The sequence below is a fragment of the Aythya ferina genome (assembly GCF_964211825.1).
Source record: "Aythya ferina genome assembly, chromosome: 2".
Taxonomy (NCBI): domain Eukaryota; kingdom Metazoa; phylum Chordata; class Aves; order Anseriformes; family Anatidae; genus Aythya; species Aythya ferina.
Genome location: NC_140297.1, coordinates 16,267,006 through 16,284,757, shown reverse-complemented (window position 1 = coordinate 16,284,757; position 17,752 = coordinate 16,267,006). Strand labels below are relative to the sequence as shown.

General features: G+C 38.5%; 1 protein-coding gene across 17 annotated transcripts in view; it reads left to right on the top strand.

Annotated features, from left to right (window-relative positions):
* SVIL (supervillin) overlaps nt 1-17,752 on the top strand; it is a 135,819-nt gene that overhangs the window by 68,633 nt on the left and 49,434 nt on the right. For 12 of the 17 annotated variants that reach the window (XM_084512041.1, XM_084512042.1, XM_084512043.1 and 9 more), the window contains 5 exons: nt 3,996-4,087; nt 9,756-9,813; nt 9,940-10,091; nt 10,490-11,171; nt 16,472-16,555. In XM_084512041.1, coding sequence (XP_084368167.1) covers nt 9,806-9,813; nt 9,940-10,091; nt 10,490-11,171; nt 16,472-16,555 — 926 coding nt within the window. In that variant the 5' untranslated portion in view covers nt 3,996-4,087; nt 9,756-9,805. The remainder of the gene's footprint in view (nt 1-3,995; nt 4,088-9,755; nt 9,814-9,939; nt 10,092-10,489; nt 11,172-16,471; nt 16,556-17,752) is intronic. The other 5 variants (XM_084512053.1, XM_084512040.1, XM_084512047.1 and 2 more) reach the window with 3 other exon arrangements.

The window sequence follows — 17,752 nt, the reverse complement described above, 5'->3', positions numbered from 1 at the left end:
AGCTTGCACTTGGGAACCTGCAGGAGCAGTGTAATGCTGAGACTGTCAGATACTCTACTGCTGCCATATTATATTTTGTTTTTAAAGAAAAACTATTGAGGTTTGAAAAATGTTGTTGTGTTTTAATGGAAATCATATGAATTCCTGAAAATTGAGGAGTATGAGTTCCTTGGCAACCTGAGGCCGAACCACATGCAAATGCCGTGTGAAACAAGCTTGTTGATTGTATTTCATGAACCATACTCATGGGCTATAGTCCAGGCAAGGAGGAGTAGCCCTTTTAGTAACCAGTTTTATCAGGGACTTTAAGAAGAGGACAGTCTTTCATGCTTCTAAAACCTGTTTTTATTTATTTATTTATTCTTGATTTAGAGAAACCCAAGTATGCCTTAAGTTATTTTTGTAATGAATGCTCATAGCCTAGCTGTGGAGTGCAGAAGCTCCTGATGTTGCTGGTCAGAATCTGCACCTACATTTGTAACGTAACACAAGAAATTAAGGAAAATGAAGTTGAGTAGATACAGTTGAGATACTTGTAAAATAGAGCTGTTGATGAGTTTGAAGGTACAGTATACCTGGCAATCTAAGTCTGACTGACTTTGTACAAGCAACAAAATTGATGATCCAAATGTTCCATTATCAGATAAACTAATAAAACAATGAAATCTCTAGCTAGCTCTCTTTGAGGGAAGAAGGGAAGTCTTGCTGAGGAATTACTTATGAGCAGATACTTTTAAAAAACCCTTTTGAATAATTTCCTGAAATTATTTTTTTAAAACTACTTGGAATTACTCCAACATCATTTTGACTCAATTTAGATTCCTAATGAATGTTCTTTTTGAATATGTGACATGTCCTAAATACACCTACTTTCATTTTTAGAACTAACTTTATATATGTATATATAAATAGGCAATTGCTTGGATTGACTGTATCATCTTCAGAACAGTGCTCTGTCCCTGAATTCTCTGTGCAAGTGAAAGCAATGTAATTGATGCATCAGTTGAAGACATTTTTTTCTGTTGTGTAAATTTTTAAAACAAGCCATGTCACTTGTGCCAGTGTGAACAAGTGGGCATGCAAAAATGCCTCTGAAGAGGAAAAGCAAAAAATCTGTGGATAAAATGGTCACTATATAAAAACAGCTATTGATTAAAATAAGTGAATAACTGTTGAAAGTCTGTCCTGAGGGGAAGGAGAAACAAGGACATAAGGGAAACTGTGAAGGGACTTTCAAAAAGTAAGTAACCTGTGATGTCATGTAGCCCAGCAAGGGTTAAATGTAAGAAGTTTGTAATTATTACAAGAACTTGAATGAAATCTGCCAGTGAGCAGAGGCTGGAAGCCACCCTCAGTACAAAGGAGAAGGGAGCTCACATGCAGGAAGAACTGGATGACCTTGAGTAATAGAAAAGGGATGTAATGTAATAATACTAAGTGCACAGTTGTACATTGGGGGCTGATAAATTTTTCTGTCACTTGCAACTGATGAAAGCAAAGCCTTGGCATATTAGTTTCTCATGCAGGATTGAGCAACCCATACAGTGTAGTTATAAAAAGGCTAGCATGTTGTAGACCCCAGCACTCATCTGGTTTTCTCCATTAGATGTATATATCTAGATATAGATAAAAAATACAATAATGCTTTCTCCATTAGAATTCCTGGTTTTGCAAGACACTAGTAAGACCCAGCTCTGGAATCAAGACTTTCCAATTCTGGTCACCATATACAGAAAAAAAGATTAGTTAAAGTTGAGAATAAGTAGAGAATATTTTTAAAGATGATCAATGAAATGGAGAGCCTGCCTTGAGGAAACTCTGTAGATGTGAAAAGCTTCTGTTAAAAAGAAGTAAGGTAACCAAGTACACTGGCAAGAGAACAAATGCATGTAAACCCAGTGAAAGACATTTAGGCTATGATTAAAGGCTCTCTAGCTTCAGAGTCCCTGGAACAATTTGAATGAAGGGTGAGGGGAAACCTAATTAGTTTATAATATCTGAAAGTTTGTTGAAGATCCACAAGCAATCCAATAATGTCATTCTTTTATACAACCAATGGACTAGTAACAGTCCTGATTCTGTATGGTTTTATCCTTGGAAAATATATGACGCAGGCACAGTGGTGAACATTAGTGCACAGTTAATTTAAATAGGGATTTTGCTTTATGAGTGAATGTTGGGAGTGCTGTGTTAATGGAAACTTGAGGTATTGCACTGTTGTCACAAGCATTACAGAAGCAATCAGAGAGGCTGCCAAATAAACCCCAGGTATTCAAAAGTCGTAAGTTGGGTCCCTCAACACTTTGAGACAAGTCTTAAGTAATACAAATGTTTTGACAAAATAGATTTTGATTTATGGCCGTAGTGCAGTCTTATTCACATTTTTCAAAGTCATCCTCAGCCAAAAGGAGTAGAAACTGGTTTCAGATGGAAACTGCTAGTCCCTCAACCTCGGGGTTCTCAGTAAGAAAATAACATACTGTGAGGCTGATAAAAGCCATGAGTGCTTGCAATGTGGGGTTAGGCACATGAAAACTTGCAGTTAATTGTCTCAGTCTCTGCCCAGTCTCAGATGACACATGCACCCATTTGCTTGTGGCCACTACATGATGCATATTTTTTAAGTTCCATTAAAGTGTTTTCACCCTGGATGCATCCATCCACAGTCTTCTGTAATGGACAGCTTATTGCCACTATTAATCTTCTATTTGCTGTTGCTGTTCTGTGGGGGCTAGCATTGCTTCTCTTGGCAGCACCTGGAATAATTTCTTTAAGTGCAGTTCTTGGAGACAATTTGCAGCAGGTGGCATGGTGCCTGGATGTGACACAGCCCGGTTTCCTTATAGACATTTCAAGAGTTTAATTCTCACCACAATGTCTTCTTACAAGGGAAGATTATTTGTAAATGATTAAGAAGCAAATACTTCTTGGAGTTAATGTAAAATATTATCGGTCGTTGTATTTAAAACTGTTTTCAATTAGAAATGTTCGTCTGGAATGAGTAAAAGAAAAAAAAGGCAATTTCTTCTTTTCTAACAAATATCCTTGATGAAAGGGTATTCAGCTGCTTAAAAATAAATAAATAAATAAAAATTGTCCTAAGAAAGGATTTTCCAGTAGTAAGGCTGTGTAATTTATCTTATCAGAATGACAGCAACTTGTACAGTGCATCACTTCCATGGTAAAATGAAGAGCCTAGAATCACTATGGGGATTTATATGTTAAACCTGTCTACATAATTTACTGAAGATCTTAAGACTAGTACATTTTTTTTCTATGCCTGATCGGGATAGATTAGAAGTCATAATGGCAGAATACAGCAGGTCTTCATCCATTTTTAATAAATGGAGAATAGATTTAATTTTATTTACCCATGAGGAGAAACACTCTTTCCAAAAAAAAAAAGTCATTGTAGATGGTTAGCATCTGCTGTAGACCATCACAACACTTCCATTTGAGAGTTGGAATTTGTATGTTTAATGAACATATTTAAAGAGATTTTTATCTTATCTAAATAGGCATTTTTTCTGTTCTGAAGTGATAAAGTATAAAACTGAATGACCTGCATGTATCAGTGTATTATGAGCCAAATAATATCCAGAGATCAGAGCAGTAACAACAACAGGGCAGTCATGCAGAAGGCTTCTAGGTGTAGTGTACATACAGTACTAGATCTGATGACATATGTTTTAGTATTTATGGAGAATCATTCTACGTAGATTATTTCAAATGTAATTACTAGTAGAGCATTTTGAAAGCAGTCTCTGGTCAGTAATTTAATGCAAAAATGTGTCATAGTCAGTTCCAAATAAGTTTCAAATTATGTTAGGTTTGGCTTCGTGAGTTTCTTGGGGTTGTTTCTTATTTCGTTCTTATGGAAAGTATTTTCTTCAGTATCTCTGCTAAAATATCTTGCAGTAAATTGGTTACATCTTGGCTTTATTTGATTTGTAGCAGAAACAGCCACAGTTCTGTAAACCAGATGTTGCTTTCAGTTTTCAGAAGGAGTTCTCATTTGAAGATAAAGAAGAACTTGCAAACAGCACAAAGGATATTGATGCTAATCTCTTAGCAGTACTTCCAAAAGGTAGGTAAGGGAGACATGTTATGAACACAAGTGGTAATTTAACAGCATAAGAAATTTAGTCTATTCAAGTGCACAGCACAGTTAAAATCACTTGAGCACAGCTGTTTTGTCAATGGGTTTTCCTTGTGAAGTATGGTAGGGGATGAAATGGGATGGATCACAATGCTATTTTACAAGGCTTTGTTATGTCCCTGCTTCATAAGGCTCAGTTTTGTTTAGCTAGTTTTAAATAGGTTAAAAAGTGGTTGAAATTCAAAACTTCAGAGAGGTGATCTAAGTAGATTAGTACTGAATTCAAGGGCATTAACTTGGCTTGCAGTCGTAGCTCTTTCCAGTCACCCTCAGTGGTTGGTAAAATCACTGTTTACATGAGTAATTGACTATACACATAATTTTAATCTTGCATGTGCTACATAAGGTACATATTGTTGTTAATGAGACCATTTTGGAGAAAAGTAGACCAGCGGTATTCCCAACACTCATGACTAACTCTGTTAAACAATTCAGCAGGTGGGTTTGTAGCTAGCTTTGTGACTTGAGCCATCCAAGAAACTTTGTTTACAGTAGGTAGTAAATTTCACAATAGCCCAATTATTCTAGAACTGGAAGCTCTAACATAACATTGTCTACAAGCAAGAAAAATAACTCAAGTATCCTGTCCCTCATTAGATATTTTTCTCTTTAAACTACAAAAGAAATAATGCAGTTGGTTTTTGTGCATTTTGGGGTACGTTTTGTTAGTTTTCAAATTTCAATATTACCTTGAATAACTTATGAAGAAAACATTACTGCCATCTTTATCTTCTGATGCAGTTGAGGGAGAGGAGAGAATTGAAATTCTCTTGAATTATTTAGAGGAAATCACAATCTGTTTGGAAGTAGTTATTGACCAATAAAGGATGGCATTTTTAGGAAGAGCTCCATGTAAGCAGCGTAAAGATACTCCATTTGCTCAGGCACATTGTAGATCTTGGAACATTGATTAGAACTCTGTTTGTGTTCTTTTAAAACTGATGGTATTTACCCTTTTCACACAAAATACAGGGCTGGATGCACTAATCCCAGTGAAACAGAACTAACTAGCTTTCTCTTTTGTGTCGTTTGTTTCAGCTTACTTCTTCCAACATAACATTGAAGTAATGTGCTTGCTCTTGTAGTATAATCATTACAAATGTTTAGAAGGAGATTTCATTGGCATAGTGGCATAGAATAAAATTATATGCATTTATACAGTACAGACTACATGAGAGCACCAGCCAGTAAGAATAAACAGCCCCTCGTTACTCCATATGCTTTGCTTCACAGTCATGCTGGCCAAGATGAGCAAGCAGTAAGTTAATTGTGAGAGCCTTCACTTGAGAAATTTTCTCCGTAAGTCGCTTCTCAGTGAACTAGTTTCTATTCCAGAATGTCTCTTCTTTTCCTAAGAAATTATTCTTGTAATAAAGGCATCAGGCTAGACTCCAACAAAAGTTAGTAATGGGAGCTGATGGTTACATTACTTGAGTCCAAGCACTTGTGAAAATCGAGGCTATTTGCCCCATCCAGGGGTTAACTTTGGTCCACATTTGCATGTGTTGGAAAATGAGAGGAGTATATTTAATTTTCAGCTGACAGGGACTGAACTAAAGTTCAGAGTCTAGCACATCGCTGCCTGCAATTAAGCATTAAGTGTATTAGCATACCTCTGCTAGCATAAACAGAAGGTAAAAGCTACCCCTGGCTAGTTTGTAAACTGTCACCTCTTCAGGTGGGGAGAGGAAAAGAAAGGAACAAGATTGGTGTGTTAGATGTTCCTCAAAATTAAAATGTTTATACCTGTGTTGCAATGGTTATTTATGATTTCTGAGGAAGCATGCCTGTGGCAGGTACATTTTGATCTACCTTTACACAGACTTTATAAACCTATACCTGTGAGCAAGCTTTATAAATGTGTATCCCCACCCTCTGCTAGAGACATTTGGAAAGCTTGACTCAGTTTTTACAGCTTGTGTATTTAAAAATAAAATTTGCATGTGTTGGAATGTCTGCAACTTTATCAACATGTGTCTGCTCTGCTATTATCAAAGAGGGCTTCCAGCAAAAACATATTTATATTCTGCAAGATTTCTGAATTCTGTAAGAAATCTATCACTTTAAGAATTTTATGAAAAAAAAATCCTTATGAGGTGCACTCCAAATGTACTTTTTGTTATTATGATGGGATGAGACATGGAACAATTCTGATTTTGCTAAATATCTGGTCTGACAAGGTAATTGTAGGCCTACTCAGTTACTGTAGACCTCTGAAGATCTACAGTTACCGCAATTACCATGCCTCTTGACAGTCTGCATTAGAGGATATCCTACCACAGCAACCTGCTCTGCATTCTGAAATAAAGATTGAAGCCCAGGGCTGTTCCTAAACTGCTGTGGTTCTTCCTCTTTCCCTTCACTATACTGACAAACAATTCTTGTGAAGTGTTGGCATGAAGCATCTTCAATAAGGAGCTTTTACTGTGAAACAAATTATTATAAGCTTTTTAGTCTTTTCTTGTGTGCTGTATCATAATCATGTTTGCTGAATCAGATCTTTGTGCTACCTTTTAGGTAGAGGTGCTATTATTCTTTATGTTGTCATGGATGTCTTCGAGATGCTATGGGTTTCTGATGGTAATGTGGAAAACCATTCATGAACAGATTGGAAGCTGGCACCAGCATATTCAAACTGCAAACCAAAAAAGAAAAACTTGACCACCTTAGCATGCAAGGGCCAACCAAAGTCCTTGGGACAGAAACTTTTCCAGCCAGCTTTCATGATTTAAAGTCCTACATTTTCTTTAGCAAAAAGAAATCACTAAAGTAGTAGACTTCTTGCATTTTTCTTTTTTCTTTTTTTTCTTTTTTTTTTTTTTTTTTTTGTATGTGAGTTTTTTTCTTTTTGGTTTGTTTGTTTGTTTGTTTTTTCATTGTATAGTTGAAAAATATTACTGAAACTGTTTTCACAACAAAAGCTCTACAGATATCGGCCAATCTAGCTGAAATTACTGTCTGGAATCTCAAGTGTGGAAAAAGTGTAAGGCAGTCTAGAGTAGTCCCTTGCTATTTTTGTCCCATCTTGTTTGGGAAGGTGTTGGAGAGATGCTTCATGAGTCCAGTGCTCTTTTTAGGACTGCAGAGCTGTAGTAGAATCTCTGGAACTTCAGCTAACACGTAGTGGGAGGGTGTTGAACTAATGCTGCTGGGAGCTCTTCAGAAATTCCAAATATCTTGTGTGAGAATGACTTATAGGCAAGTTTCCTTTTTTTGAGGAAAATAAAAAGATTGATTTACATGAAGCTCAGTTTATGAGCTTGACTAAAACTGTGTAAAAGGCCTGTTCTCTGGTGGTTTTAAGGACCATATAAATTGGTGACTACGGAAGAGAAATGATCGGGATTTGGATGGAATGTGGTTTTATTAACTGCGAGCTATGGAGGTCTTTGACCTGTCTGAAGTGGCAGAACAATTATAGGTTTTGTTTTAACCATTTTACGTATGTACAAGCAACAGATGGAACAGAAAAAAACTAATATCCAGAGGACAAACTTAAACAGAAGTAGGTTTGGCAGAGGTGAAAGCAAAGTATTTGAGAAATCATTTCCTTCAGTGTGAACGTGAGATGGATGGTTTCACATGGATAAAGTCTTTGTTTAATGCAGTTCCACTGCTGGCACAGCTGAGCAGGCAGGGCAGCAGTGGTAACGAACCATTTATTGAGAGAAAAGTCTATGAAAACGCAGTGTAAGGGCTCATCTTTGCTTTAATCGTGGTTCAGGATGCAAATTTTCCATTGGCCAAGTCCAGTTCCCATCTGTCTCCAGCGATCTCTACGTGGAGCTTGCTGGCTTTCAGTTTGCAGGTCAGCTTGGTTAATAGTGTAGGCTTCAATCTGCTTTGCTGCAGGTGCTTAAGCTAGGTATGGAAGAGGTAACCCCATGGGTTAGCTCCGAAATATCTAGCTACTCTGTGCTGCTAGTCACATCAAATGTGTACATCTTAGATTTTTCATTGCATGATAACAATCAGTTTGACTAACCTGGCTTGAAAACTTCAAGTGGATAGTTTTAGTCTATTCTGTAAAACTGTAGACTGGGATTTTTTCAGAGTGCCCCAGATGATTTTTTCCCCTGTGTATCCTGTATTCCCTATCGGCATCCATCTGTAGCCTCAGGTGCTGCATTAATACCTCATTTGCTTCTCTGAGTAGTCATGATGAGAATCCATTCAGCCTTGCTGGTCAAAGGCATTTTACCTGGAGTCCTAGTGGCTTTTCAGCATGTAAGGGTTATATGACAGCCAATGTTAACAGCATCTATCTGTATCTATCACTAACTGTATCTAGCACTATGATGTGCAAGCACTGATATTGACTACAGAAAACTGGGTATGTGGCAGCTCAACTGAAAACCTTAGATTTGTCCATAAACTCTAACAGTTCAGAAGGATAGGGAGAGAAACTGCACCTGACCTTTAAAAGGGTGGTGTTTCAATAATGTTTAACTTAAGTATCTAGAGCTATGAAGTCCAGTAGGGAACAGAGCTGATAGAATTACTTCTACACTGGTGTGGTCTTCTAGACTCTCCTGAGTCATCAAGTGTTTCTGATGGCAGTCTTGGGCTGATTTATCAGGCTGTAGACTATGGAGTTTGCATTCATTTTTGATCCCTGGGTAAACAGGATCAGAAATCTAGAGATGCATTGCATTAAAATAGCTTTAGCTTTTGGCTTAAAAAACAAACGAACAAAAAAAGCAAACAAGCAAAAAAAAAAAGCACACCTTTTGGCACCACGTCTTTGCTAAGGCAATGACATTTAGGGGACTTTTGGCATTCCCAGCCCCGCTTCAATCTGCTGCATCCCTTGACAGCTTGGATGGTTTCTCTTCCTGGTGGTAAGAGATCACACCACACTTGTTTACGTAGCACTCACTGCTCCAGTGTGGTTTGCGAACATCACTGATAACCATGAACATATGTATATACATAGGGATTACCTCATCTATCATGCCTCCTGCTGGTTCACTACTGTTTGGTGAACTGTGACAGCTGTCTGCTGGCACATAACACCACCTAACAGTTTAGGGCAAGAGAGGGAAAGTATGTCCAACTAAAACTGAAAGGGAAAACCAGCAGAGTAGGAATGCAGAAATATTATGAGAGGACATGGTAGTTTGCACAGGCTTTCTCCAGCCATGAGCCACTTGAGGGGGGCGAAAGTAAGGAATAAGGGGTGCTGTTTTTCTCTTTAAACATGGTCACCAATCTTTGTGTAGACAGGTTAAGCAATAACTCCATACTACCTGGTTTGGAAGCAGTTACTATAGCATGTAAGCTTGGTGTTACCTAATCAAAACATAACTTATCCATTTTACACTAGATCTCAAAAACAGTTCAGGTGGCATAGGAAATTCTAGCATAGCCTGGAAGTACTTGGAGGACTCCTCGGTGCCCATGTGCTTAATGCACTTGTGACAGCAGGCATAGTAAACTACCAAAGACAGAGGTAAATGCTTGTTACCAGACAAAAACTATGAGAAACTTCTTAACCCTTTTGACTGTTCCTTCTTATTCTGAAGTATTTTAGCAAGTTTCTTTGAGTTTCTGAAACTTAGTGGCTTATAAACTGTATAATCTTTTGTTGTCTCAGTTTCAGAATTAAGAAAACTGTTTGAACCAAACAACCAAGATTTTTTGGAAATGAAAAGGTAAAAAAGAAAAAAGTCTTTGGCCCATAAAACAAAACACACAGTTTGTTTTGTTTCCTCCTCTTAGAAACTCTCCCCTCAAATCTTCAAAGATACTTGACTTCACATTTTTCAAATCTTTTTCAGAAAAGAGAGAATAGCTAGACGCTTAGAAGGAATTGAAAATGATACGCAACCTATGCTTCTACAAAACTGCCCAGGGTCAGTCACACACCGTTTACTAGAAGAGGATACACCAAGGTATATGCGTGCAACTGATCCATACAGTCATCACTTAGGTACGTATATATATAAGTCAATCTTCTGTTGCTAAATTACTCGTTTTCTACCCCTATCATATGTTCAGTACACAGAGAAGAGTCTTACAGGACAGCTGTGATCAGACTTTTTTTAATATGTCTTTTAGTTCTATGGGTTTCTTATTTGAAAAAGGTCAATTATACGCATTGCTTTACGAGAATAATTTGCTGTGAGACTTTTAGAGGATTGTGACTCATACACAATCATTTTTATGTGTTTTTGGAGACTACAGTGCAAAAGTATATGTGCAGTCACTAGTACATTTTGATTCGCAAGAAAATGGAAAGCGCTTAGTCCACTTCATGTGAAGGGTGGGTATGGTGTACATGGTGGAGTTTGGGGATGGATTTGCCCATATTTGTTGTACTTTTGACAGGAAGATCAAATGAAGAGGAGGAAACTTCAGATTCTTCTGTAGAAAAACAACCCAGGTCATCCAGATACCGAGCAGAAATCACAGGAGGAAACACAGAGTCCTTGTATACAGGAAACATGGATACCCACGAACTAGAGTCTAAAGCAGAAAGAATAGCTAGGTACAAGGCAGAGAGGCGGCGCCAGCTGGCAGAAAAATATGGATTATCTCTTGATTCTGATTTGGATTCTGACTACTCGTCTAGATATACACGGGCAAGGAAAGATCCCGACAGTTTGGAAAGAAAGGGAGTGAAAAGTGAAAGGCAAGATGATGAAAGTAAGGACTCTAGTTCCTTGTATTCATCCAGGACTGAGGTGAAGGAGTCAAAGAGTGTGATTTCTGAATCCAAGGAGTACTCCAGGCATGAAAAAGATGGTATTCAAGCTAAAGAAGAGCTCTCAAATGAAAAGAGTGATAAAAAGGCAGATGATGATAGTGCCATTAGGCAGGCTTCTGACCCATCAGCAACGTTGGATAGTTCTGTCTCTCATACCCTTTCTGGACGAGAATCTTCCTCTTATAATGAAGTGCCAATATCACCAAAGCAAACCCCCAGAGAGTCCCTTTCTTCACCAAAGCGGGCAGCCTCACCAATCCATTTGCAGAATGACCAGCCCTTGCACAGTAACATCAGACAAAGGTAAGCATGACTTTTTTTTGGTTGGTTATACAATTTGCGTGTTTAACTTATTCACCTTCTGCATCAGCGTCTATACTATTTATGAGAATATATTTATTGCCCTTGAAGAATGCATTTATTGGGTTTTGTATAGAATCATAGAATGGTTTGAACTGGAAAGGACCTTAATGATATCTAATTCCAACCCCACTTCCACTAGACCAGGCTTCCCAAAGCATTCAGCCTGGGATGGGGCATCCACAGCTTCCCTGGGCAACCTGTCCCAGTGCTTCACCACCCTCTGAGTAAAGAATTTCTTCCTAATGTCTAATTTAAATCTCCCCTCTTTTAGTTTAAAGCCGTTCCCCCTTGTTCCATCACTACACTCCCTGACAGAGTCCCTCCCCAGCTTTCCTGCAGGCCCTCCTTAGGTACAAGGCCTCCTGGGGCCTTCTCTTCTGCAGGCTGAACAACCCCAACTCCCTCAGCTTCTCTTCCTGGCAGAGGTGCACCAGCCCTCAGCAATACAGTCTCAGGCTGGTTTGGTTGGATTTATTGAATTTCTGATACACGGAAGCGGATATCTGTATTTCTGTGATCAGTTATGTGCTTGACTTACCTTTATACTTACAGAATGTACGCTAAAATTAGGTCCTCTTGGGAGAGTGGAATAACTGATGTTTAAGATATTTATACAAACTAGAAATCGAAGCAGGTACAGTTCTAAATCTTTTTTTTTTTTCCCATTAATTATTATAGCAAGCCTTTATCTTTTTTCATGTGTATCCTGTAATTGTTTGGTCAGGGTTTCCAAGTTAAGGCAAGTTGTTTGTCAATGAAGATTTGAATAGCTTTATGACAGTTTCTGCCAAGATAAAACAGGTCTCAGAGTTAAAAACTGAAAAGTATCTTGGGTTAGTTGAAAGACCAGACAACTTGTTTTCCTGCTGTGAAATGTAAAAACCCTCTTGAACTGTGATAGTTGATCACCTCTCAGATTGTATCAGGGTGTAGGTATGAAGGGGCAAAGGGGAGAATTAAAATTCCATGCTGAAATTGGAAAACATAGTCTCCCTCATGGTATGCTAAATTATTTCAGATTAAACTAATTTAATCCAGCAATAGGGTAGCCAGATTTTTCCAAGAGAAGAAAAGCTTTCACTAATTTCACATTGTAGTTCCACATAGTAATGCAAAAGCAGACTATTAAGGTGTTACAATAACTGAAAAACAATGCTTCACTAAGAATTTTTAAATCATATGATTTTCTTTAAATCTGATTCTTCAATTTCCAGATCATTGCATATACAAAAAAATAACAGGTGTAAAAAGAAGATATGTTGGAGTGTTGCAGTCAAAAACGATACCAGTTGTGGTAGGAATTCCACTGCAAACACATCTCCATCATGCAGAGACTTGCTGACAGTTTCTGAACAGAAGTGTTTCTAAGCTGAGATGAACTGGCATAAGCTGAAAAGTTTAGACTTTCTTCCATCTTAACCACAGAAGCAGTGAGTTCAGAAACAAGCTACGTTGACTGATCTTCTATATCCTTTCCATCAAAATCACAAAAGCTGATTCTTATTTAAAAGTCATTAAATGGTTACAGCTTTTCTTATTAACTCCCTTAAAGTTTGAATGAGGAAGCAAGCTTCCACGTCAAAGTTTAACAACCTGGTGGATTGATCAAATCACCTAATCACCAGTGCTTGTAAACTGCTGAAAGGTACTTTCACTTTCTTTTTTTTAATTTCACTTTATTGAGTAGGACACACTGCTGAGAGTCTTCTAATATTTTTTTCATATCCTCTCATTATTCAGGTGATTTATAATCCTGCTCACCTTCTTTAGCATGGATAGATGTGTGTATGAGATATGCAAGGTCACCCACAGAACTGAGAACAGAGTTGTACTGAAACTCGTTGAGCTGACTGGGTTATTCCAGACTCCAGAAAACTTGTCTCTAAAGCAGCTTCAACTCAAATACTACAAAATACCATTCCTTAGCTTCAGACAGTCAATTTGAGATAAATCTCTTGACTATTCCAATTACTGATAGGAAGGGGCTTTGAAAATTGGGAGGAAGTGTTTTGGCTGGTTCAGTCTTAGTTTTATAAGTTGTTTTCTTTGTTTTATAAGGTGAAGGAAGGGACCAAGTTTTTAGCCTTAGGAAATCAAAGAGAGCAGCCTATCAAACTTTATAGCCGAGAATGTGTCTGCCGCAGTGTGAAAGGGGATTTTATTTTCTTTGCTTTCATAAAGCAACCGTAGTCTCCATTTCCGTAAAGGGAAACCAATGAGACGCAGAACAATGAAATGCATTGTAGATAATTTTCCCTTCCAGCTCAGGAGAAGTTAGGCTGCAAGCAGCATTGGTAGGGTGGCAGCTGTCCTGGCGAAACAGCGTACTGGCTGTAGAGAACCACCTCAATGAGCTCATTCAGAGATGAACTTACAGAAAGAAGACTGGTATCTTTAAAAAGCTCTTTTCACTTTTAAATTTTGCTTTTTGAAGAGCAAGGATTTGTACTCATGAAGCAATTTACCAAAATCCGTGCCTTAAAGGAATCAGAGCTAGCCCAGCGTGCTTTTCTATTGCAGCTCTATAAACCAGTTACAAATTCAGACTGAGCAGGGCAAAAGCATTATCACATCATTCACTAATTCCAGCAGCTTCTTTTTAAAGCTCCCACCTCAGGCATTACCTCTTTCTATGATAAAAGGTACTGCAAAAGTTGGGCTGAAGAGAAATAACTAAGGAAGCAGTCTGTTTAATGGGGACATACTTATTCATTTGTTGGAAGTTATATGTCCCTGTGAGATCTAGTGCTGTGTGAAGCACCACAGGATCAGTTGTGCTTGGCAAGAGCTGGAGACAGGCCCCATCTGCAAGGTTTTTCTTTTTGGGGGAACTTAGTTGTTTTCCCCTTCCAGGTAATAAAGTGGTAAAATCCATTTTAGGGTGGGTCCTGCTGTTAGCACAGTTCCTGAGATTAAACCAAACAGCTCCATCCCATTTGTAGTGTGGTTGGTTTTCACTTAAGCTGCTCTGCAGAAGTTCTGTACTAACAAATGAGAGACTGGGGCAAAAGCAGTAGAAAGAAAGTGGAGCTCACTACAATTCTGGCTACATTATCACTAAATCAGATTCTTTCTAGATAAGGCTTGGGTCAGTATTTGTGTAAAACAGGTTTCCCTCAACTACTGCCTTTCATACATTTTAAAGGAAACCATCTGCACCTGCAGAAAGACATGGTGTAGCTCTTACAGTAGCTGAAAGCTTGAATTTAGGATTTGGTTTCTTGTTCAGAAACACGTGTAGAAATGAGGTGGTATTTTAAAGGTCAAGTTGCCAAAAGTCCATTCTTTGTTTTAGTGCCCTGACAACTTCCTGTGCTTGTGTGTATCCACTGTGATCCTCAGAGATTTACAGATAACCCTGGGAAACACTTGTTCCTGTTTCCGAATGGTAAAGCAGTCGTTGCCTGCTTCCACGTGGTCTGTTTGAAGTTAATGTCTCTTATAGGGCCATTTGCACAAGCACGATAAAGCTCAATTTCCACGTGTGTTTGACAGCAGCTTCCCATCATACCTGTGGCAAAATTGGTTTTGTTAAATTTCAGTTTGCTGAATTGAAACTGGAAAATGAATGCAGCTCAGTAAGCATAGAAGCTTTATGCCTTCGGTCTTCCTATGACTTCAGTCTTCTACGTATCAATAATCTATCTTACTGTCTATCATTGCAAAGACAACAAAGTGCTGAGGAAGTAGCAGTTGACATTTTGTACAGTTTGCTGCTGAATAAAGCGGCTGATTAAATTCAAAACATGGCTGGCATTCTTCTGACTGCTCTCTTCAAAGGATGAATGATCAAATACAAATAATTCCTGCTTGCGCCCTGCCCACTATAAAATGTGCCAAAGTACACGGTAAGAAGCAAATGGGAAGTTTGCTTTCTGCTGAGCAATTTCAGCTACTGGGCCAGCTCCTGGTAAAGCTCCTGTGAATACCTCCTGCTTGGTCAGCTCCTCTAAGGATTCAAAACATTTGGGGAAAGAAAATGAAAGTTGTGTCTACAGTCGGTGGTTGGCTTTATTCTGAGCTTGATTGGGATTTGGTGACAGCTGTGGGTGAGTCCTCAAATTCAACAGTTAATTTGTTGCAAAACAATTTATCTTAAGAAACTCTGATTTGATCTTTTCCAACTGTTCTTATTAAATGACTGTCTAATAAAAACCGAAGTAGAGTACCTGCAGCTCAATTCGACATTTGGTGGGATTTTGGATGCCAAACGGCTCTGTTGTAATGTAAGGAGTTCCTTCAGAGTCAGCTACATGTAATGGGAAGCAGCCTGCCCTGTTGTCACCTCCAGGGGGTTGTTTGTAAACACAAGTGTGGCTGGGCAGGCTGTGGTTGGAAGGATAAAAGCACTCACCAGGACCTGCTGTTCATAGGGGTTGGGAATTAAAACGGGCAGGAGGAAAGCATTCGAGACACTACAGGTAGGGAGCCCGCAACTGCTGTTTCCTGTAGGGCTGTTGAGTCTGCAGTGCCTTTGTTTCTTTTTTGCCTTTAAATCTAGTGAGGAAATGGGATGAAATCAAGACCAGATCAAGTTTGGGGATTATTCTGCCTGTTTCTGAAGCTTTTTGTTTCCCCAGTTGTGCAGTGACACAGCACGTCTTACCTGATGGGTCTCAGAGCTCACGGGGTTTGCGTTGCTGAAGCTGCCGTGTTATGGTGTCATAAAATGAGGGAGGGATTCCAGCTGTTCCAGAGAACTTCTTAGGAAGTATGATAGAGCCGTTTAAATTTATAACTTCATTAAATTCATATTAATTCTTTGTTTTGGACCCACCAGGTAGAGAAAGGTTTTTACCACTGTAAATCACAAACCAAGGGAATGATTTGAGCAACTTTTAGAGGTGCCCTTACATCTATCCTCCAAGCTGACCTGCAGTGGAAAATGGCAAATATGAAATTGTAGAGTTGCTTTCACTTATCAAATTCTGGACAGCGTGCACTTGGCGCACTTACCTTTGAAAAACAGCAATAACAAAAAACATTAAATGTTCAGAACACTATTTAGATGTTTGTTGAAATAATCCGATAGTCTGCTTCACAGTTTGTCACCTTGTGATTTGATTACTGTGCTGTACTTTTTTTTTTTTCCTGAATGGTCCTCTCTAACTAGGTAATTGCATTTTCGTTTAAAAATGAAAAGGTTTTGAGCTCAAATGGGGGGAGGGAAGAGTGGGAGATGAGAGTGAGCAAATGTTGAGATTTTTCTCCAAAACTACCTGAAGTTCTGTTTTCTGTAGTAGTGCAGGGAAATCAAAACCTGAGTGGTTTCTTCAGAAAGATTCGGAAGGGGACACACCTTCACTTATCAGCTGGCCCTCCAGGTATCATAAAATGTAGCTGTGTGGCTAACAATCTGACTGAACACCTCCCTTTTCTTCCCCTTTTCCCTGGCATCATTTAACGTTTGCCCTTTATTTTCCTTTAACAGCAGTGAGTTAGAAAGTATCAGTTCTTGCGGATAAACAGCTGTTGAAACTCTTCTGAAGCATCTGCTTTTATTGTGACTTGCAACCAACTGATATTTTGATGGAGAAGTACAAATGCCCCTCACTTCTTCCACTGCTATTATCATACTGGCTTCTGCTAATTTGTATAACTTATAACTTATTTTATCTCATTTTGCACTCTGCAAACCAAGAGATTTTTCTACCACAACCCAATCCGCATTAGCATTCCTTACAATAAAATCCTTGAATTCCAAAGGCAATGGCGCAAGAAAAGTAAAAAAATAATATTGGAAGATAAAGCAGGATCTTGATCAGAGCTACAAGCAGCTGCTTCCTCCCAGTTGGGTAACACATACTGTTAGCCCACCATGCAAAGCATTGCAGAAAGACTCTTTCCCGTGTTCCTGGCTAAAATATTTCTTATAACCCAGTTACTAACATTGCTGTGGATGTTCTGGAGCATGCTCGGTACATGCATAACAGTTTAAAGAATCACTTTTTAACAGTAAATAAACTTTCCGTGCTTAAGTAAACTTGAGAAGGTTCCCTGGTAAGTGCACCAATAGTAAGAGATAAGAGACACCAAAATATTAGAAAGGTCAGTGTTTCAAGTAAATTTGGATATCCGGAATTAATCCTCTCAGACATTAATTTTCCTTTTTTATAAGTGGTGCTTTTTTAATAATATAAACTTCAAAAAGTCCCATAGCAGCAAACCTGGACTTGCACATACTTAGAGCTGGATTAGGGTTTCTAACCTTGCTCAGAGTTAAAAATCATTCTTGATACCCATTTGCAAGGAGAAGAAGTACACAGCTTTCGTTTTTAATATGGTGTATGTGATATTTACAGTACTCACCCTGTAAGCTGTCTGACCACCTGGCGCGGCTGTAAAACTGCTAGAGTGGAGCTGCAGTTATTTTGTATAAAATAACGTTGTATATAATATAATATATTAATAACATGTTATAATGTGTATATAATCTTGTATATTTGTAAAGCAAAGGCTGCCTCCAGTTGGCATGCTTGTTTTTTGTTAGCAGAGTTGCATTAAGTGTCTAGAGGTAGAAC